The 22,558-nt window shown below is 41.1% G+C and overlaps 2 protein-coding genes across 2 annotated transcripts in view; one reads left to right on the top strand and one right to left on the bottom strand.

Moving 5' to 3' along the window:
• map2 (microtubule-associated protein 2) overlaps nt 1-17,018 on the top strand; it is a 67,507-nt gene extending 50,489 nt beyond the window's left edge. The window contains exons 10-21 of the mRNA XM_058622361.1: nt 2-437; nt 811-1,032; nt 1,766-1,897; nt 2,740-2,801; nt 3,828-3,969; nt 4,466-4,522; nt 4,739-5,046; nt 8,464-8,592; nt 10,236-10,328; nt 13,310-13,391; nt 13,915-13,976; nt 14,659-17,018. Coding sequence (XP_058478344.1) covers nt 2-437; nt 811-1,032; nt 1,766-1,897; nt 2,740-2,801; nt 3,828-3,969; nt 4,466-4,522; nt 4,739-5,046; nt 8,464-8,592; nt 10,236-10,328; nt 13,310-13,391; nt 13,915-13,976; nt 14,659-14,880 — 1,947 coding nt within the window. The 3' untranslated portion in view covers nt 14,881-17,018. The remainder of the gene's footprint in view (nt 1; nt 438-810; nt 1,033-1,765; nt 1,898-2,739; nt 2,802-3,827; nt 3,970-4,465; nt 4,523-4,738; nt 5,047-8,463; nt 8,593-10,235; nt 10,329-13,309; nt 13,392-13,914; nt 13,977-14,658) is intronic.
• On the bottom strand, nt 16,709-21,572 carry myl1 (myosin, light chain 1, alkali; skeletal, fast). Its single transcript, XM_058622360.1, has 6 exons — nt 21,350-21,572; nt 20,635-20,662; nt 18,906-19,049; nt 17,872-18,045; nt 17,690-17,767; nt 16,709-17,238 (listed from the first exon to the last, which is right to left on the bottom strand). Exons 1-6 carry the CDS (start codon nt 21,482-21,484, stop codon nt 17,210-17,212), a joined length of 588 nt encoding a protein of 195 aa, XP_058478343.1. The 5' UTR covers nt 21,485-21,572; the 3' UTR covers nt 16,709-17,209.
• Nucleotides 21,573-22,558: the final 986 nt, after the last annotated feature.

The raw sequence follows: 22,558 nt of genomic DNA, 5'->3' as shown, positions 1-22,558 counted from the left end.
GGAGCAAGAGGGAGGTGAGGGAGACATGATGGAGAAAGCTGGGGCAGCGGCAATAAAGGAGATCTCAGAATCTCGAGCTGCCATCGAATCAGTGGTGACAGTTGAAGACGATTTCATCACCGTGGTCCAAACCATTGATGAAGCCGAGGAGCCAGGACACAGCATTCGTTTTTCGGCTCCGCCGGAGGTCGAAGCGCTTTGTGTCACCGGTCACGAAGACCTAGAGGAGGAAGAGGAGGAGTCTGTTGAGTTAGCCCAGGAGGCGGACATTGAGGCTGCCAGTCTAGAGGAAATGGGTGATATCCCTGAGACGCCCGCGTCCCCTGAGAAGGAGGAGGCTCAGACCATTGAAACAGAAGAACAGACAGAAAGCTACGATAGAGATGAGACCACAATGGATGACTCCATCCTGGACAGCTCCTGGGTGGACACACAAGGTGAGATGTCCTTAGCGGTTTTTCCCTATTATTGATTTCTTCCCATAGACGTATATAAAACACAGACTCCAGGTTTGAAGCCTAGAAGTTCACAGACGTCATCGTGCAGTTGTTCTGCTCTATCATCTATTTTCCTCTAAATGGCAACATCATTTACAAATGGTCATCAATTTTCTGAAAGTAACTCCTCAAAAAAATGTTTATTAATGTTGACAACCAAGTGAGAATTAGGCTCATTTTCTCATAGACTTCCATTCAAACATTGTTCTGGTGGCTAATTGCAACTTCTGTTTTTCCTAAGTTATATGCTCACACTTATGTAATGTTTTGCTTGTCTTATCCTTCTTTTTTTTTTTTTTTTTAGAAATTGCAGATGATGATAAGAGTTTGGTAACAGAGCAGTTTGAGCCTTTGCCCAAGGTGTCCAGCCCAGGCAAAATGACAAACAAACAAAAGAAGAGCGAGAAACCAGAGAAGCCAATCAAACCAAAGGCCAGGGGAGGGAGAGCTCGAGGTCGAATCTCCACACCAGAACGCAAACCTGCGCGCAAAGAACCTATCTGCATCCCCAGAGAGGAAGAGAAGAAGAAAAGAGGTTCTTGTTATTTAAGATTTCTTAATCATTTTGTGTGGTTTATTTTTACATGGCAGAGTAAAAAAAACGTGGATTCACGACAGGGGCCTTTCTGCATGGAGTTTGCATGTTCTGTGTAACTTCACCGATTTGCATTTAGCTTTGTAGCTATTACTAGAATAGGTAGTGTTTTCGAAAAAAATGTGCTTCCCAACCTCAGTTTCCCCTGAGTTGAGAAATATCTTCATTCTTTTCTTTGTTACGTGCCCACAAGTGACTCTTGGTCCTGTTAGCTTCACTGTTAGCAAAGATGGCGGACTCTGTTTACATTCTGGGAATGAGGTCCCGCCCCCCCACGCGTGGGTCTAAAAAGTGCAGAATTAACGTTTCAGTTTCAAGTCTCGGACCAAGTGTCACTGGTGGGCACGTAACAAAAAAAAGAATGAAGATATTTCTCCACTCAGGGGAAACTGAGGTTTGGAAGCACAATTTTTACTAAAAAAATACTACCGCTATTCAAGTAATTCAAAGCTAAATGCAAATAGGTGAAGTATTCCTTTAAGGATAAATCGGTAGACGATGGATAGAAGGATTTTTAATACATGTGCAGTTTGTGTCATACTTTTGCAGCCTTAATTGCTCATGCAGTGACGTCAGTCAGCTGTTTCTAATTGTAGTTCAGTACAAGAACTTCAACCCATGGTCAGAGGTACAGTGTCAGTCTCTTTTTACCTGTTTCCTCTGGTGAATGCAGCTGTTATACGGAAGACAGAGCTGACCAAAAAAATGGAGAATCAATCCCCATCTAAGAGGACCGTGATGAAACCGGCTGTCCGCGAGACTCGCTCCACCCAGCACCACTCCTGCCCCAGAAGGAGACCCACAGGTGACACATTGCCATGGACTGTCCAACAGCTGGTGCTTTTTTTCACTGTAGGAGAATCAGGGGAAACAACTTCCCTTAGTTTTAGTGTCCATTTGTTTTATTGGTAATTTGACTTAATTTTCTTTTGCTCCTTTTTTTTAAGCAGTCTCTCCCTCTCTTTTTATATGCTTTTATTTTAATTATCTTAATGCAACGTGTGGTGAGTGCGGTCTCACAGATAAACATGGTCTGAAAAACCCTACAAAAAAAAATCTTGGACCTTTCTGAACTTGATAAGAAATAAATATTCACTCCACCGCAAGCTTATTTTAACTTCCTGTTGCCTGGCAACCCGTATCTTCTGTTTTTGTTTTGTGGAACTGGTACTGTAAATGTGCTGGTCTGTCCCAGAGGCGGTTTGCACTTCATTCTCCCCTGGAGGACTGGATTCTGTGTCACTGATGATGAAAGCTCAGTATGCTGCTGCACTCCTCCATTTAGATTATTATACCCAGAGTTTCATTATATAACACAGTATCCCCCCCCCCCATTCTGTGTGATATCTTGCCAAGTGTTTGCAGAACAGTGCTCTCATGGGGGAAAAAGCACGACTCTCACAGATCATTGGATTTGTCATATGGCTTACAATGCCTAATTTTGGATTGTTGAGTATCTATATGTTTACACTTCTGCTCTTATCCTCTATAAAATATGATTATCTCTTTGGATTATAAAAAGATAATCAATTGAAATCCGATTTTAATTGTTATTTACTTTCCCCCAATGTATGAAGGTTAACACATGTATATTCTCTTTGACTATTTTGATTTCCCTGAAATTCGGTTTCTCCGTCTGTCCCTCAGAGGCCCGACCAGACTGTCGTCAGCCTCTCAGTGTTGCACGACAGTCTCGTGACAGAGCATCGGTAAGTGTACTCCACCGGCCCCAGAACCTGTCAAAGCTTTAGCTGCAAAGAGCCTGAATCACTGGTTATGTTTGGACCAACTAGCTCTGCTGCCTTGTGACAGATTTGAAACTTTTATATCTTGCTACCAACATGGAGCTGCTAATACACAAATCCTTCAGGCATGTTCTTTAGTTTTCTAGTCCAAATCACCACATGAACAGTCCATTGCATGTGGTATTTATTGAGAAAAGTGTTTATGTTTAATGTTTTTTTTGCTCAAGTAGGTAAGATACGGTCGCTTTTTGTTTTGTAACCGTGTGGGCGTTGAATCGCCCTGTGACATTTCTCCAGCGGCAGTGGTCGTGACTCCATTTAACTCCCTACCATGGTAATGACACTCGCTGTGTCTAAAATAACCCGGTTTCTGCTTTTCTTAAATGTCATATCGTGAAAACATTCTGTAACTTTGAGGCCCACATAATTATAACTTCACTTTTGATTGTAACACCCCATTTACAGTTATTTAAACAGAAAAAAAGAAAAACATTTGTTACTATGGTTTCCAGTTTAATTGGAAATCTTACATGAGCATGTTGAATAATAATTATACGGTCCCTGTGCTTAAAAGGATGCACCAGATCTTTTTCATTTATAATGCACATTGAACCACTGTTATTCTCACCCTAAGTCCTGTATTTTGGTGCCTTGCTACCTACTGGGTCTCGTCATTGTGCCATCTCTGTGCAATGGCCATCATTTGGCACTAACAAAGATTTTCCACCTACATATCCAGAGTGTCTCATTATATAGACCTCAGCAGAGCCTCGAGGCTCTCCAGCATTATGACTCATAAGTCAAGGTAGGTGGATGGCAGCGCGGCACTGATGCTGCAGGGCTTCTGCAAAGAGCATTGAAAGATATACCTCAGTTCAGTCATTTTAAAACATTTAAAACACTTGTTTCACATTGTGTTAAAAACAAATCACAGCTATGTTATGCCTGGGGATCATCTCCCCTTTATCTGGTGTGTCTTTTAAAAAACAGGACGGTGGATCACGGAGCCCAGACAAGAAGTCCTCCGTGCCACGTCATGGCTCTATACTGAGTCGCCGTGGGTACCACGACCAAGAGGAGAGTTCCACCTCCATCACCAGCTCTGGCTCCACTGCTCCCCGCAGACCCACATGTAGGCTGATACTCATCCATTACACTCACTTTACAAAGTATCCGTGTTCAGTCTGAGTGAAAACAACAATACATCTTTGCAAAAGCAAATATTTTGTGCCTTTCAAAAAGTTATGTTGTATAAGCCAAATGTTGAATCCTCATCACCATTGTATTAATAACATTTTTAGAATATTTAAGTTACACCTTTAGTTTGTCAAACCTGTAGAGTTGAAAATTTGCTCTTAAAGTTGCCAGTATATTGTTTTTCTTTGATTAAAAACACATTTTCTTTGCCATGCCTTTCAAGATTTTACGACATTTACTCGTCATTTTGTTGTAACTAGGTAATCTTAGGTTCTTCCTTTTCATCCAGTGCTTTTCACCATTTCCAATATTATAGTTTAGTGTTTTTGATGTTAAATAGGTCGGTGGTTGCATGTGGAATCTGACGGAGCACATAATCTTTTCTGTTCTTGGAGCTAAATCATAACCATTTTCTCTTTCGCCTTCTCTAGCATTTCACACTGAGATGAGGGCAGAGTACAGGACAGGACGAGCCCCGAGTATGACAGGTAGAGTGTGATTGTAAAATACATTTTCTACAGGATTATTGAGTTGGATGGTACGAGGTTGTACAGGTATTCCTGATAAACTGGTATCTCAATGGATTTAGGGGTTTAATAGTATACTTGAAATAGTCTATACCTCATGTTAGTGTGACGCTTTTGCACATTTTTTTGGTCCTTCTCTTCAGCTGCAACATTAAACCTTTCACTTTTTCAAACCAGTTACAGAATCAATACGCTCCCGCTCAGCTCGCAGCGGCCACTCCACCCCGCGCACTCCAGGCTCCACAGCCATGACACCGGGTACTCCTCCCAGCTACTCATCATCATCAAGGACTCCTGGAACCCCTCGCTCCCTCAGCTTGATATCCCAGGACAGGAAGGTGGCCGTGGTCCGCACCCCACCCAAGTCGCCTGCCACCACACCCAAGCAGCTTCGCATCATAAGCGAGCCACTGCCGGACTTCAAGAATATCAAGTCCAAGATCGGCTCCACGGAGAACATCAAGTACCAGCCCAAAGGAGGACAGGTGACACTTTTCTCCCACACACAAATACCTATGTTCAACTCTGCATGACAAACGATAAAACCCCCTTTTTGTGAATGTGTTTTGTGCGGCATCTTTTTCTTCTTCCCACAGCTTCTTTGTCTCTATACTAGCTGTTGGTGTCTCTTACCTACTGCTAATCTACTCGTGCTGCAGTCCTCCTGCTGACTCACATGTATAAAAGAGTGATCATTTATTTAGAACTTCAATAAATACCATGTTTCTCCAGGCTTTTTAAATCCTCCAAAGGTTAAGAGACAGACTGGAACCTATTTAAAGCCATAATTGCGTTGATTTAAATAGTAATACTGAAAGCCATTACCCATCTCTGCTGTTCTTCGAAGGCTTCTCCTCCTTTCATGCAGCAACTGAGGTCATTCACAGTAAATGCAATACCCTCTGCTTTCTGCACAAGATGCAAGCCAGATAATGTGGACGTAGTGTATAAGAGCAACATTATTGCACCTCATAGTATATATCATGGCTCTGTGACTGGGAATTCCAAATAGACTGTCTGCCCTCTTCTGGTCAGAAAATGTTCAAAACAACTTCATCTCCCAAATGTGTCTCAGATCACACATTTTGCCGTGTTGCATCCTGTGAATGAAAACTGACATAGAAGTTATTCTCAGAATAGTTTCACTATACATTTATGTTGAGAAGATCTCAAGGAAAAAAATTATTTATGCCTTTATTCTATCAAGTTTGTGACAGAGTGGCCTGAGGTCGACATCACATTGCACGTGAAAACGTGAGGCTACGACTTTGTTTCTTCAGTTTCAGAATAAAATTGAATAGAACAAAATAGAACTTTGCCTCTGGCTCATCAGCATAAAATCCTTTTCATTTAGAGAGCCAAAAACAATACACAGATAAAATAAGATAAGAGATTGTAATTTTTCCAGTTGCTTTTCCCTGACTTTATGAACTGGAGACAGAACCTCAGCCGCAAAAATCTGCATTTGAAATCATATTTTTTACGATTTCTGCACAGAATTAGTCGGCTGTGTGTTTATCACGCAGTTTGACGAATACCATACTGTCGCTCCATCGTCAGCCTGAAACAGAGATTCAGTGCTGCAACAGAAAGCATACGAAGGAATGGAAACAGCAATGTGTCTGTAACCATCATTTCTTGTAAACCCCCCCTGATGACCTGATTACCACTCTGGCATCTTTACGACTCGCCAGGTCTCCACTCTGCTCTGTGCAGCCAACCACAAAATAGGGAGGGATCATGCTCCACACTGCTCCCTGTCATCTGCAGGAGAAATGGGCCTGGGCAGAGTTCCTGTGCATGTTTGCATGTGTGGGCTTTTTCTGCGAGCATGCTAGCTGGGTCATAATCAGCAGCACTACTAAAACATACGACGTTGCATCTGTCATGTAAATCTCTTTTGGAGTAGAGCTGTGTTGAAGGTAAGACAATTGACAGCTTGCATCAGGAAACATTTTTTTGGGTAGGTGGGATCAAGCACATAGGTCAACTTTGCAGAGGAAATTGAATCCTGATTGCAGCACAATTAAAAACGATTGTCCCACATAAACGGGAAGCAAGGGAGTTTATGTATAATCTGGTTGTTTTCGATGCGTCACTCAGTTTGATCCTCTATTTAGAAGACACACACATGCATCTCTTGTGCTGCATAGTGTCGTGACAGCTCCTGCGATATATGAAATTATTTCCTATGAAATGACATACATCGCAGAGGTTTACCCTGTAGTGGTTGAAAGATATTTAAGTTAATATGAATGATAGCATCACATATGTATAATAATAATTTATCTAATGATCTTTTAACAGCAAGTAAGTTTATTAATATTATTATTATTATTATTGTGGTGTTCAAATACTTGCTGATCGTTCATACAGATGAGGATAGTATAGGATAGTCACTTCACAATGCGACTCCTGTTGGTCCCCGCCTGGTTATCTCCAGCCTGTTTCAGCACTAACTTCCCAAAGCCAAACCATTTCAGTTTCGTTGCATCAGTCCGTCATTCCTTAGTGTGCTTGTGTCTTTTTCGTCCTTGGCAGCTGCACAGATAGAGGTATTCAATAACCGCAAAAAGACATCGCCTTTCCATTCACACAATACGAATATTTAAATCTAACAAAAGACAGGTTCAGTCATGACTCTCTGGCCGTCTCATTTTCCCTTTCTTGTGTCCCCCTGTGACTGAAACACAGCATTCCTGGTCTTGCTTTTGTCACTCATTTTCCCCACAAAACAAGGCATTTTCATCAAACAAGAAATGTAATCATTGTTTTGAGCTCAAATCCCATTCACTTTGTCAGTTGGATTCTAGGTCAAAATGGTAAAATTCTCTCAATATGCAACTGCCGTGCAATATTATAGGCCCATCTGAAGTATAAGTAGGCATTTTCATATCACACTAATTTATTTCTCTCCTGACATTCTGATAACTGCAAGCAGCTCTAAGTAGTTTCTGTTTTAAAGCGCCTGAGCCTCAGCTGAGCAGAAGGACCAAAACATGCCGACACAGCCAAAACACAAGGCCTCTTCAAAGGGGAAGCCAGTGCTGCTGCACCTCGTCTCTGCTACTCTCTGTCTGTCAGCCGCACACAGTGTGACCTGCTGTTACATCGCAGCTCTGTTCCACCGTAGCACTGCGTGGATTTTAGTGCCTACATCCGAGTGTAAGGCTGTAAGAATCGGAAATAAACAATCATATTCTTTAGGGTGTAGTGTGTATTAGTCACATCTAATAGTGAGACTGAAGATTGTAACAAACGGGGGCGGGGGGGGACTCCGCTCAACCTACCTTTCTCACGTGTGTCAGGGACATTTGTATTCCATCCTTTGCATACCAGAAAAAAAATTTATTATTCTGGGCTTCTTTCGAAAGCTTCTGTGTCAAAAAACTAAATGCACAGTACTAAAGTACATTTTAAAGGCTTGCCCTATGGTCATAAAAGCACTTTATTTAAAAAATGTTTTAAATATACACATATATATGGGTTGTTTGATACATTTCTGACAATAAACCCTCTTCCCAAAAATACAAATACAAAAATAACAAGGGAAATGTCCACTGAGGATTGTGAGAAATAGAACACATCTTTTTTTTTCTCAGGTGAAATAGTTTCAAGCTTGTATCACACTACCTTAATCTACCAGTAACTTGGTTAATAGGATTTTGGTTTTTATTATAGTAGTAGTAATATAATAATATTACCATAATATAATAGTATTGTGATTAAATCTCATATTATCAAACACATGTATTGCTTGTTTCCAACCCTAAACAACAATTATATCACTGAAATGATTCTATATGAATGACCACACCAGTGCATTGTCCATCACTACCTTCTAGCGTCTCCCACCCAGTAGTTTTACGACCAGTATTTCAAGCCCATCCACAGTGTAAGAGATCCATACATCTGTGCGTTTCTCCATAGATTCACACATTTCATGCAATAAAGTAGACTTTAGTCACTTGCTGTCAAAATGTAGCTCCAAGGAGAATCTGAAGTACTCTCCTCATGGAGGCAATGACTGTGCCCCTCCACCTTTACCCTGCGACACATGATGGCTATATTCAATTCTAGTCTATCCAAAATAATTCTTTTGATTTGATTCCAGTGACAGGTAACAAACTGCTTCAGCTTTTATAATTTACCTTTACTTTCCCCATTTATGACTCATTCCTGTGGATGATAAATGGATATGCTGCGATTTCTGTCTTCATTTTTTTACATTTTTTATGTTGATAACAAATCATGTTAAAAGCTTATTTGAATATTTTACTTACATACTTACCCACAAACAGGCTAGTTACAGCATAACAACTGGCATGTCCCCTGCTGTTTTTAGCCTCCCTCTTGTTGCGAGAGCTGCACCATAAACCCCAGAATAACTCCATGGCTCCATGGTGGCCTCATGATTAGACAGAGCCAGGTGACCACGTCCATATGTTGGCAAATGTCCACTGTGTTCACTCGTACAAGAGTTTTCTACACAGATTCCTGTTATTGTTCAGCTTTGGTCAGTTTCCACATTTAATTCTTTGCGTCACACAGTAATGGTGCCTCATAGATCTGGTCCGTGTGTGGTGAATTTCACATTGTCTCGTCACAGCTGTTGGAGATTGTCTCAGAGCCTAGAAGTGTCTCCACCATTGAGTTAAATGTGTCATGTTAGTTTTTTGTTTCTTTTTGGGGTTTTGTGAAAATGACAAAATACTGTTAAAAAAACATTTGTTATAATATAGACAATGAAAGAATAGGTAGGTACACATTTTACAATTAGCTTTATTACAATCTATTTTATTCAGTTGGTTCCACCCCTTTGTTCCCATAGCATTTCTTTAGTTTGCCTGACATAAAACTCCCAGGTTTGTATTTAGATGTTCTAAATAGTATGTGTTTTTGTTTTATCACGTCTGTCTAGTATGCTTTATCGTCACCTTGTAGATGACATTGTTGGGTACATTATGACTGTGTCAATAAAAATAATACATTTTGTTATTTTTATTGACACAGTCCTCTCCTCTCCTCTCCTCTCCTCTCCTCTCCTCTCCTTGTTTTTACTGTGCTTCTGGGAAAAATATATATCGTGGTGTTTGTACAAGCTCTGTTGTGTTTGCATCTGCTTTCTCTCCTTGCAGCCACACTCAACAGTTGACCAAATCTGCAGTCATAGGTTTTTTTTACTTACTTATAACTCAAAATTCAAGCAAAAACAAATGAATTGTCACAGTTTCGTGAAACTTCGTGTTAATGCCTACAAGTCCTCATGAGGATAAAAGGCATAGTGTGACTGTAGCTTTGGCTTCGTTAAAGATTAGCACCACGTCTGTGTCGTTCTGGGATTCATATGAGGTCAGTGCTGATTCCTAGAGGTGAAGACAGAAGAGGATTCACTCACATGTCACCACATGTAGCACATTGTGGTTAATAAAGTAGCAAATGGCAGAGAGTCAAAGCTCATGCTCATGATGTGTAGTGAAAGGAATCTTTTGCAGGGGATACAACAAGTGATCCATGGCGTTAGCACCTGTGTCACAGCCAAACAAAGTCACATGGTCTAAAGAGAGACTAGAGAGAAGGATTCAAAACCTGTTTTGAGAGATGTTGAAAATGAAGTGCGATGCCAGAAAGCCCGAGCTTCATCCCACCTCATTCCTGACCTCCGCCCCTGCAGGTTCTCATCCCCATTGTTAAGCTGGACTATAGCCATGTTCAGTCTAGGTGTGGGTCCTTGGACAGGCGAGGCTACTCAGCAGGAGGTGGAAACGTGAGTCTTGTGACACAAGTCCAGTGTCTCAGTGTTAATATCAGTTATAATTTTGTGTTTTGCTTTACTGTATTGTGTGTGTGTGTTTTTTCCCCCTTATTTTCGTGGCACTCATTCATGAAGGCAGCAGTGTTGATACCCCATTGCCTTGATACCTCATTCCCCCCCCCCCGCATTAGTGGTTTGTGTCTTGTGAGGAACACAGAAGGTTGAATTTCTCCTTCAAAGCTTCACAGCATTTGCTGCCAGCATCTCTCATCCTCAACAGGTCGCACACCACATGAAGTGGTTCCCTCGTAGCGGATTAACTTCAGACATTCAACAGCAGTAGTTACAGTGTGTAGTCCATCTGCAGGCTCTAATTTGTATCATGTGCAGCATCAAAGCGTGGTTATGCAAGCCTAACAATAATAATAATAATAATAATAATAATAATAATAATGATAATACTACTACTAATACTGCTACTAATAATAATAATGATACTACTACTACTACTACTACTACTACTACTAATAGTAATAATGATAATAATAATAATAATGACAATAATAATATTAATAATAATAATAATATTAATAATAATAATAGTGATGATGATGATGATGATGATGATGATAATAATAATATGAATAATAATAATAATGATGATGATAATATTACCATTAAAACTTAATACTTCCCACACAACAGTGCATATGCTCTTACCAAAACCTTTTTGTACTTTTGTACATCTGACACATGAGGGTCACTGTGGAGGACAACCGCTGTGTCTTCTTTGTTGACAGATACTTTACACACAGAATAGTGTAACTGTAAAGTGTTGTTACTATGTGGATCATTGTGATACTGCATTGTGTGTTATTAGTATTACTTACTGAAAAAATTGTAATAATTAGTGGCATGTTTGGAGCCAAAAAAAACATAACAGTTAATACAGTAAATGATAATTGCTTTTTGTTTTGTAGATTTAATAAATTATCAAACCTGTGTTCCCCCAACCTAATTTTTTTCTATTAATCATGACTTATGCTTAGTGTTATATTCACATTGGAAATATCCTTGGGTTCTAAAAGTGCAAGAGCCATAAAGACAAGATAAATGTCATATGCTTATTCACAGTGAGGGTAATATTGACATAGGCACACTGTAAATTTGAAACACTTTAAATCAAGTCTGTTCAGGCGTTTTTGTAAACATCTCACTCACTGGCACCAAAGTACAAAGTTTGTGTTGTAAATTGTGGGTCAATTCTTCATAAAAGTCATAAAATGACACACTTGACATTTGGCTTTCGCGCGAGCGAGCCACTTACAAAGCAAAACACACTTCAGTCAGAAAAGGCTGTCTAAGAAGAAGAAGGAGTGTTGGTGTCACAAGCTTGTTCCCTGTGACAACAGTGCACTGGCAGCATGTGTGACACAGCGCTGATTATGTGTCTGTCTTAACAAACATTAAGAGATTTCAATATCATTGCAGAAGCTACAGCCTGATGTTCGCCCACGTCGACACAAACCACGTCTCTCATCTCTGTCTGTGATCTCATGCTATATATATGTGTGTGTGTGTGTGTGTGTGTAGAGTTTTGCATGTATAACAGAGGGTGGGCAGATGAGCAGGCTAACTTTGTGCATGTGTTGTTGTGCTCATGATTTGTGCTCTCCATTGTGGTCTCACTTTTCCCCTTTAAAACAAAGAACACCAAATTACTGGTTACTAAAAGCGCATCAGCTAAATAAATGACCTGGCAAAGTGATTGCTGACCACAGGCCTGACACAGTGTTTAATCTCAGGAGGTGGTGTCTTCTCTTCTTGTTCATTGTGCTGTGCCTAAAGCCGCATAGCCTCCGCTCGGTTTGCTGTTTCACTTGTTCTCTCCTTTCCATTTTTCTCCGTAAATCCCAGGATGTGTCAGATACAGTGCAGTCTTGTTTTTTCTTGTTGTCTCAGAATTAGAATCACACAGCTTTATTTGTCCATTTCATTTACAGCAGCCCCCAGGACCATACATGTATATACGTTACAAATAAACAAGCAAACAACAGAGAGGACGGGGCAGCAGTGGGCTGTAAATAATGGTAGATGGTGCGCCGATGCCCTTGTGTGGCCTCGCGTATGTACAAACTAAAGTGCAAACAATGCAGTTTGAACACAGTGATAAATGCATCATTCCAAGGAGGAGTAAAAAAATGAAGCTTTCCTGGTTCATCAGCCCGGTGTTTGCTGGGAGGATGCGCTTAAAGTAGCAGTTTATTGATTTCAGTGGGTGGAGCTATAAGATGCCGACCTATGGATCTGCAGGGCATTATTTTAAATTGTGTTGGTCAATAAGAGCAATGGCTTTCTGATACCCTCCATACTCCTTGCAGAGTTTTTGCTGTACTTTTTTATTTTGACCTTCAGACCTTCACGATGCTGTTCATTCTCAACGTGGCCTTCCCACTCAGACCTGCTGAACCAGCAAAAAGAAAAAAGAAGAAGAAGAGAATTATAAAAGACATTTACTGAATCCTATTTTACACGTTGAAAAAGGTGAAACTTTCTTAGTCGGTGGGTTTTCTGTCGACACAGAATCTCCATCATTGTGGTGTACACAGTGTATTCGATGATGCCAATGAGTGCCTAAACGCCACTTGAATGGCTCGCACTTAGTCTCGTTATGGTCGGTTTAACAGACACCAGCAGTTCTCTGCCCAGCAGAACACGAGGACTGTTGTGTCGTAGCCACCGCTACGCTGACTTGCTTGTGTTTTCCAATAATTAAGTGCGGTGAGATCATCAATCATCCCTCATAATGTAGATAGCCGGTCATGCATCAGTTAATGTCCCATAATGCCTCATCTTCAAACTAAATCTAAAGATTAGCGCCGATGAGATGCACCGTATAATTCATATAAAGGGAAAATTGAGGGGCCTCTCCTTGTGAATGTCAACTGTGACCTTGTCTTCCCCCCTCCCCCCCCCGACTTTGCTTCTTTCAGGTGCAGATACAGAATAAGAAGATTGATTTGAGCCACGTGACCTCCAAGTGTGGCTCTCTAGACAACATCCATCATCGACCTGGTAACCTAAATATATACGACACTGTTCGACCAATGTGTGTGAACAAACATCAGACAGTGTTTATCATCTTCTTTTACTGATGCTGATGAAGTCAGCGTTTGTATGTTGAAAGTGTTTTCCCCTCCACTGTTTTGGGCACTTGGGACATTTTGGTGAGATAACCAAATACACTGCAGATTCTAATATTATGCTGAAAAAAATTCAACACACAAGCGGCATGGCTGCTGAATGGCAGGTTGTGCGTTTAACATGTTCCCAAAATGACTGTTTTGATGTGAGGTGTGAAAAACCACCTCCCACTCCTGGGTCATTTTGTGGAGACTCCGACAGTAGCTGCAGCAGTGCCATCTGCTGGCTGCTCACTGTATAACTCTTTATTTTTTAACCTTTATTCAATCTCTTGCATGATAATAGACACAATTGTATTCTCCAGGACGGCATTACCGTCACCTTTAATCAGGTGCTGCCACTGTGTGAATCTGAACAGATATTTTTTGATACTTCCTCCACTTCTTCTTCCCAGGGGGCGGACACGTGCGCATAGAGACCGTGAAGTTGGATTTCAAAGACAAAGCCCAAGCCAAGGTGGGTTCCCTGTGTCAGCTTTATGTCCCAGATCCATGATTTAAAGGAAACAAACACGTTTTTGAGAGATTGTCGTAGTCATCGATTATACTCTTAATAACATACACAGGTCCAATTAACCGACAGGTTTTCTTCATGTCAAGGTGTGCAAGTTAACTAGAAAGAATAAAACATTAATTAATCAACCTACAATTAATGTTTCTGTAATCGTATGGGTCAAGATTATTCTTTATCTATAATATAACCACATGTTTACTTAAGGAAAAAGAGTAAAGTTTTAATTTCACACATAGACAAATAGGTTTCCCAACAGGCCAATCTTTCAAAAACACGTTGTATTCCTTTATTCCTTCCTGTGGGGCTGAGAGTAAAGGTAAAGGTATAGTATAATAACGCAGCTACCAATTTAAAAGTTTAACCAAATCTTGGTTGCCGACTACAGGACTAAGAGCAACAGCCATTGTGTGAGGACGACAAAACAGACCAGTTTGGAAGTGAAACTCCTTTAAATATTTTTTATATTTAACTCTGTTTCTTTGTTTTCTTTTTGAAGTGACTCACGTGTACATTGTTTCACATGATAAAAGTATGTAGTAAATGTATTTAAACTTACAAAATATTAAAATACTGCATTTCGTCTTCTCCCATCCACTTTTTCCATTTCACCATCTGCATTTGTTAGATCGAGAGCCACAGGCTGGCATTCCGAGACCAAGCTAAGGCCCGAGGGGACCACGGCGCTGACAACGTTGTCCAGTCACCAGGATTGTCTGGATCGGTGTCTCCCCAACGCCAGCGTGACAGCCACCTATCCTCCTCCGGCAGTCTCAACATGTTGGATTCGCCGCAGTTAGCGACCTTGGCTGAGGATGTCACTGCGGCTCTGGCCAAGCAGGGTTTGTGAACAGTGGCTCTGCTTTTTGTTGTCTGCACTCCAGACATCGTCACGCTCATCCACTCAAACTTTTCTGCCCACTCCTGCCACCCTGAGGCCAATCTCAGCTAAGCCACAGCCTCTGAACACCTCCACTTCAAGAACCATGTCTCAACTCTTCAAGTAGAGACTTGAATTAGGAGCTATTGTATGTATGGTCCTCTTAATTTCTTGTCTATTTTGAATCCAACTATGTGTTATTTCTGATTCCTTTTGTTGGCCTCTCTCTCTCTCTCTCTCTCTCTCTCTTTGGATGATGTTGCATAGAATAGTTCAGATTGATCACTGGCCACAGATTAGGATGAGGACCAGAGATCAGTATTGTGAAGAAGCTACCTTGGCCAGCACACCATGCAGCACGTGTTGTTCTTGCTCAGTAAACGTGCATGGACGCCAAACCCCCCTAACAAACCAAGCATCCTTACTGCAAGTCATTCTTATCATCCAATATATAATATATTTAACAAATATATATATTGAAACGTGTATAAAAAAAACAACAACAACAAAAAAAACAACAGGTCCTTTGCCATCTAAATGTCCTCAAAACATTTTAAAAGGAAGTGACACGATGGCTATAAAATATTCCTGTAAAATTGCATTATTGCAAAAACTAAGTCTATGTTATGACACGCATGTATTGATTAAAATATTACGAGAGGCTATTTTGTAACTAAACAACAATTTTAGTAAGTTATTTCCTCAATTATTGGATAAAACAAACCAAGTTCATGTTTTGTAGTTATTAGTTGTTGGTGACAGTGTCAGACAGCTGATTTGGTGTCGCTAAGGAATGCAGTCCTGTTGAAGAGCATCACACACTTGTACCTGCTCAGTAGTTCATAATAGAATCCTGTTTATACACTAGAACAATATTTAATGCAGGAGTTTGTGCCACACGAAGAAAGCGATGTTGTCTTTGCAGCTGCAGATAATCAGCTCACACGAATGAACCGTTGCGGAACGTCTCTCCCTCGTTTGAACCAGGGAGGACGCTACAGTTTGAAACCTGAGATTTAGCAGAAGAGCAGCTACTTAAAAATCTCTGCGTGAGAGTGTGTGTGTGTGTGTGTGTGTGTGGATGCACGATAGGTGCCGATCACATGCTGTTTTACCACAGATGCTGCCATAATGTGGGTGTTTTGTTGCGATATGTTGAAGAAGAAAGTGTTTTTTTTGTTTGTTTTTTCTTGGGGAGGGGAGGGGGGGGGGATCCATTAAAAAGGACACTCGAAGAAAAATAAAAACAGAGGAAACATATTAAACTTCTGTTACACCTGTTGTTAGGAAAAAGTGTTTGGGTGATCTAGTTTTCTTTTTCAGACACCATCTGTGGTATATCTTGCCTCCAGCCTAATTACTGCCCTCACCTGCGACTGTTTGTTTGCTTCTGTGTTTTTTCTGCATTCCCCATCTCCATGTGACCCCTCCCTGCCTCCTGCGCCACCATACAGCAACTGTTAATGTATTTAAAAGGTCAAGTAGATGTACGCAGTTTTTCTCTTGTTGATATGACAACAATTACAATAAATAATGCCAATAAAAAGGACAAAAAGTGATGCTGGCGTACTGCTTTTTTTTGCAGATGACGAGACGTGACATTTTAGGATTTTCTGGAAGATCGAAAGGAAAGATTGACCAACGAGCGTTATTTGGTTTTGACTGAGCTACAGCGGAAGCTGTAGCTTTGTAAGAGTGATAGCAACAATTTATTTTAACTCGGACAAGAAAACGAACATGCTCATTTTCAAAAATAACTCCTTCATCAAATAAAATAAGGCACACATCAGGGGCAAAATGGGAGTTTGTGAACATTTTATTGTGAAATGGCAGAGGATACAATAAGTTAAGACGTCGGGGTTGGGTCGGTGAGAAGTGGATTCATTTTCATGGCCAGTCCTGGGCCAAAATCAGTCACCTAACTGGCAGATAGAGAGCCAGCCGGACAGTAAAGTGACACGAGAGGATCATCATTATCTGACCTTCCCCTCCGTCACTGTTCCACTGTGAAAAACCAGTGACCATTAAAAAAAGGAAACAGGAGGACTTAGGTGAAGATGATGGTGGGATGGCTTCCCTAATGGCGGGAGGAGGAGGAGGAGGAGGAGGAGGAGAGAAAAAAAGCACCAGTTGGAAAAAAAAAAAAAAAATTTGGAACAAAACAAAATACTTCAGGAAATGACATCTCATAGTCCTTTGTTCCCCTGCTTCCTCAGATGGTACCGGAAACAGTGAGTGGATGTCGCGACACCATGGGGTCTGCACTTATACGATGATCCCCACCGCAGTAGCAGGGTCCTTACACTGACATGATGTGCTTGACAAAGGCTGTGGATGGAAGACGAAGGTGAAGAATAAGTCAATTAAATAGAATTGCTCCACCCTGAAAGTTCAAATGCAGGAGCTTCTTTACAGAAACTGCAGCGGTATTGACTTTGACACGGTAAAGCACCTTTTTTTTAATGCACAATTCATGCCAATTACCTCTGTTTATTCACTTAAAAATATTTGCGTGAGGTGAAACTGTCAAGTCACTTTGTGGGTTAAGTTGTATTTAAAGGGACAATGCAGAGCTTCAGTAGTGTACACATATAAAGATGGAGGGGGCTCACGAAATCAAAACAGCACATGGGTGATGTAAATATACTGTACATTTGTGATTTAGGATATTAAAAACATAATATAATATATAATATAATAGTTTATTTATAGTATTTATATAGTATTTATAGTATAATAAAGTATAATATTAGCACGCGGTAAAAAAATTGTGGCTCACCCTCGTAGTTGACACAGCCGTTCTCGTCCTCCTGTCCTGCCATGAGAGCGTCAATCTCTTGCTCATTCATCTTTTCTCCTGTAGGAGGAGACAGAGGAACACCACTGTTAATAACACGGTGACACACACACACACACACACACACACACTGAGAAACACTCCAGGGTTGAAGAACCACTCACCCAGTGTTGACAGGACAATACGCAGCTCAGCACCCATCACTGTGCCGTTGCCCTCCTTGTCGAACACACGCAGACCCTCAACGTAGTCCTCGTACCCTGCCTTGTTTGGGCTGTTGACGATGGTCTGGATCATGGGCAGGAAAGCCTCGAACTCTACTCTCTTGTTTGCCATGTCTGCGTGAGGTGGAGACACAAACAAACAATGTCACTCTCATCCGGACACGAACAGTCCAAGCAGGCCCGAGACAACAGGCACCACATGGACAAAGTCGATAGGCCCCAGTCCCAATGTTACCCGAAACCCTTAAGCCCTGAAGCCTCACAGACTTTGATGATGTCACCTGTTAAGTGTCTGACTGTGAGAGGCTGCAGGGGCATGGAAAGATAATAAAACACACTTTATGCTCCATAAACAATACATTTAATAGCATATTCTTACAAAAGATGCCAACTTATTATTATGAAAAGTGGCCATGAAGTGCATAAAATTGCCACTAGAGGGCCCTGACACACAGGGTGGACATTGGAACAGGGTCATTATTCTTTTTTTGTCTCTCTGCTACAGCCTCTTCACCTTCATGGTTTCTGATGGCTGTGGATAACGCATGGTGAGACTTCCACAGTGGAAAAGGTTCAAATCTGTCGCATGTTTTAAGTGGATTTCTGCACACTTAACTGACGACTACAGCCAAAAGGATTTTTGACCTGTCACTGTTGAAAGGTGGAGATCCTTGATTCCGTAGTGAGACATTTATTTGTACAATAATATGAAAAATAACAAAGAATGTTTCTTTGTACTATTGGGAGTAAGTACTGTACTGCTGATCCTGGTCATAACAATACAAAAATCTGAATCACATAATTTTCACAATTTATTAAGACAAGAATTAGAGGTATCTTGTATTTTGTATGTCCAGATGAAGCACTTCAGTCCTAAGAAGATTACATGTGTTGTAAAAAGCTCAGTCAATTCTAGTTTCATCAAATTCAATATTGATTTGCACTGAACATCCAAAAGCTTTACGTGTCCTCACCTTCAGCGGAGGGGTTTCCCAGCATCTTGGTGACCTCCTTGTTTGTGGGGTTCTGTCCCAGAGCGCGCATAATGTCGGCGATCTGGTTGTAAGCCACCTTGTTGTCACCCACTCTGTCGAACAGGCCAAAGGCCTCTCTGTAGTCTGGAGCGCAGAGGGAGAGGAGGAGACATCACCTGTTATTCTTGTGTGTTGAGTGGTTCATGGTGTCCATCAAGGTGTTTATGACGACCAAACTTCACGTTGTGTTGTGACATTGTGATTTGATGTATTATTACTATTACTATTATACTTTGTTCATTTTTATAGAAACAAATCATTTTTCATGGGATTTTGTATTATTTTATTGTTCGTTTGTGATGAGTGATTAATTATATCCCAAAATCCAATTTGTTTTAATATATGACAAGACACTGAATTGAACAGTGAATCAGTTTGGTCGTAAAGTAGTCTTCATATTCATATTTAATTCTATCAATTTAGCAACAGCCCAATTGCAATCAGTCAGTGAAAATGAACCTGTGCAAAAGAAGAATACACTTGCTTGTGTAAGTGTAACAAACGCAGTATCCCTGTTGTTGGTTGGTGAGTTTTGCATTAATAAACAAAAGGTTATTGTTTCCTCCTATATAGAAATTGCACCAAGTAAGGTTGTGGCTGTTGCGTGTCTGCCAGCAGGTGGAGGCAGCTCCTCTTCAAACAAGGGCAAGATGTCCCTATAGGCTGTGGTATTATGGAGTGAATAGACTGAGCTCTTGCCAAGCTGCCTCAACCTTCGTACTATTTCTATCTCATCTCTCTCTCTCTCTCTTTTAGGACCACCTTGGAATTGATAAACATAGCTGAGAATATGAGCCCCCTCCTTTTAAAGGCAGGGCCCCTCTGTGGCTGAGCCGAGCAGCAGCAGGGAATGCTGACTGCAGTGTAACACGTAGCTCTGCTGCGATGGGATGGAGTCCAGTCCAGGTTAGAATGGACCAGGTGTTTCTCCACATCAAACACTGCATCTGCCATTTCACTGTTTATCCGTATACTGTCCTCCTGCAATCCCTGAAATGAGCTGCTGAATATCTTTGGCGGCTATGAGAAAATGTAGCCTCTTGGCATGTGGTTCAACATCACTGATCTTGTGACAGAGTTTCATGTTCCCAGCGGGCTGCCAGTACACAACCTGCAAGTTCATATTAGGACCCGGGGATTTGTTGATTTCACGAGTGAGGCTCTGCCCTCCTGTCATCTGTGAGTTTAACTCAGTTTTCTTAAATCGAGTTAATTGACTGCCTTTTACTTGCTCGGGTAGAAAGTAATAATTGGTTTAATCAGCTAGTTCTTGTTTCCAGGTAGAGGCTGCAGATGTTCAGCCCACACACCCAACAACAGCTGACAACCACTTGGTGTGAGTTTTTATAGTATTTGTCATACAATTTTTTTTAAATATATATGTATATATCTATATATAAAAAATATAGTATTCAGGTTAAAATTTGAGTCATTTTTGCCTTTCTGTTTTTGTCCCATGCAAAAAGTTTGTTTTAAATTGTCAGGATATTTGTGTAGATTATTGGCTTTACTTTATTGGTCAGTTACAGATTTCATGAGCTAATATTCTCAAGGAATGTCTAACTAAATGATGACTATATGTTTTTTTTTTGTATTTTGTGTGTGGATTGCTTCTGAGGGGCAAGGGACACACACAGATGGTGCCAAAGGTGAAATCAGGTTTACTTACCATCAATTTGGTCTGCGCTGAACTCAATCTACAAGCCAACACAAAGCAGACATGTTTGAGTTCAACATACAAATACAGGAGGTTTATATGGCATCTTCTCAGCAACACAATCCCCACCATTGTGTCATACAAAAAGCACAAACGGGCATTTGCCACTTAATCTGGACTAAAGAATCGGGTCTGAACCTGGATTAAACTCGTCTCTTTGCCAAAATTAGCTTCACCTGCTGGGGCCTGATCTAAAGAGGTCCATCTTTAGCTACATTAACATGTCCACATTTGGCGTCACCCTGCCCTGGCATCACACTTTCGTCACCGGGGGGGGGGCGTGGCCTGAGTCTCAGTGAGCTATCCATGGTTCTAGTCCACAACTCTGCAGCTGTTCCCACTAACTGCTAACCAGCTGCGCATCCCCCCCCACTTGTGTCCCATGTCTTCCCCAGTTAATGTAAAGTGGAGAGAGATGTTCAAGTGTTATAAACACTTTGGTCTCATCTTCCATCAAAATCTGCGCATAACCTGACTCCCACTTTCAAAGTAGTCAAATGAGTTTTCTGTTATTCTCACATCATCCTTCTCTCAAATGTACAGTGAAGAAAAGAAAAGAAAAAAGAAGTAAAATCCCAGTTCTTCTTAAGCAGCAATGAATCAATCCCTCTCCATCCATCAATCCCTCCCCACTACAGAGCACTAGATGCTTTCACGGGCATTGTACCTTGACGGAGGACAGGTTGACAGCGGGTGCTGCGGGAGCAGCAACGGGTTCGGGCGCCGGTGCAGGTGCAGCTGCAGGTGCCGGTGCAGGTTCGGCCTTCTTGGCGGGAGCCTTAGGGTCCTTCTTGGGTGCCATTTCGCTGAAGTGAAGACGGAGACAATTCCCGGTTCGGGTGACAACACAAGGGGTGTAGCACAGAGTGGAGTGGACTCAAAGCAAGACATCCCTGTTTGGGCGTATATATATGAGGCTATTTTTCCTCTGGACCCCCGTCAACACTGTCCCCGTGTAAGGATTGGACAACTGATGGGAGGGGTGGGAATAAGTGTGTGGTTCCTCTCTAAACATGGAATATAGGGCTGCGCACCACAACGTGTTTATTTATGCCATTTATCTATAAGCACGGAGGAAAACACTGGAAAGAGTGTGAAAGGTTATCCCTCACCCAGCGGTCATGTGATTTCCTCTGGATCACAGTGTCCAGCTTTTACGCACAGCGCTGCGCTCCATTACGCGCGAAAGTTAACTCATTCCCGTCTATTTGAGGTTGTCCTAAAGAACGTGGATATCGGCGAACTGTATTGTTAATTTTGCCAACATGTTTGCTTAAGATTACTGGTTATTATATCTTTCTTATTGTCTGTTTATGTTTTTTCATTAATTGTGATATTGCATTATTGAACGAGTGGTGATGATCCACTTTTCCTTCCACTACAACTACTCCTACTTCTAATAATACTAATATAAAATTGATAATACTAAATAAGTGAACAAGACACGCTGATAAGTAGTTGCATTAACACGTACTTCTTCTGGTAAACATGTCAGGTAGAAATGAATGTCCCAGTTAATGGTCAGAAATAAGATACAGGAAATGAGTGGGGGGGGGGGGGGGTTCTCAGAAGAAGTCTGTGGTTGTGTGCCCTGAGCCTCTTACACCAGAGCAGATCTGTAATGAGTCTGATGATTGCTCAACCGAAACTGTTTCCACTCACCTTTTTTTTAGTTAAATTACTTCTTATTTTTGTGTCCTTCAAGCAAGATATTCATGAATCAAAAAACTCATAAATAAACAGTGTTTTTCATGACAAATATGAAATGGTTGGAGGTTATGCTGGGATATCAGCATAACATTATCATGATTAGACACTTTTTACTGATGTGAGCAAATCTATTACTGTGATCCTGCTCAACCTGTCAGATATTGTA

The sequence above is a fragment of the Solea solea genome, chromosome 2, assembly GCF_958295425.1.
Source record: "Solea solea chromosome 2, fSolSol10.1, whole genome shotgun sequence".
Classification (NCBI taxonomy): Eukaryota; Metazoa; Chordata; class Actinopteri; order Pleuronectiformes; family Soleidae; genus Solea; species Solea solea.
Note: the sequence above shows the minus strand (reverse complement) of the source record. Positions and strands in the feature narration are given on the sequence as shown.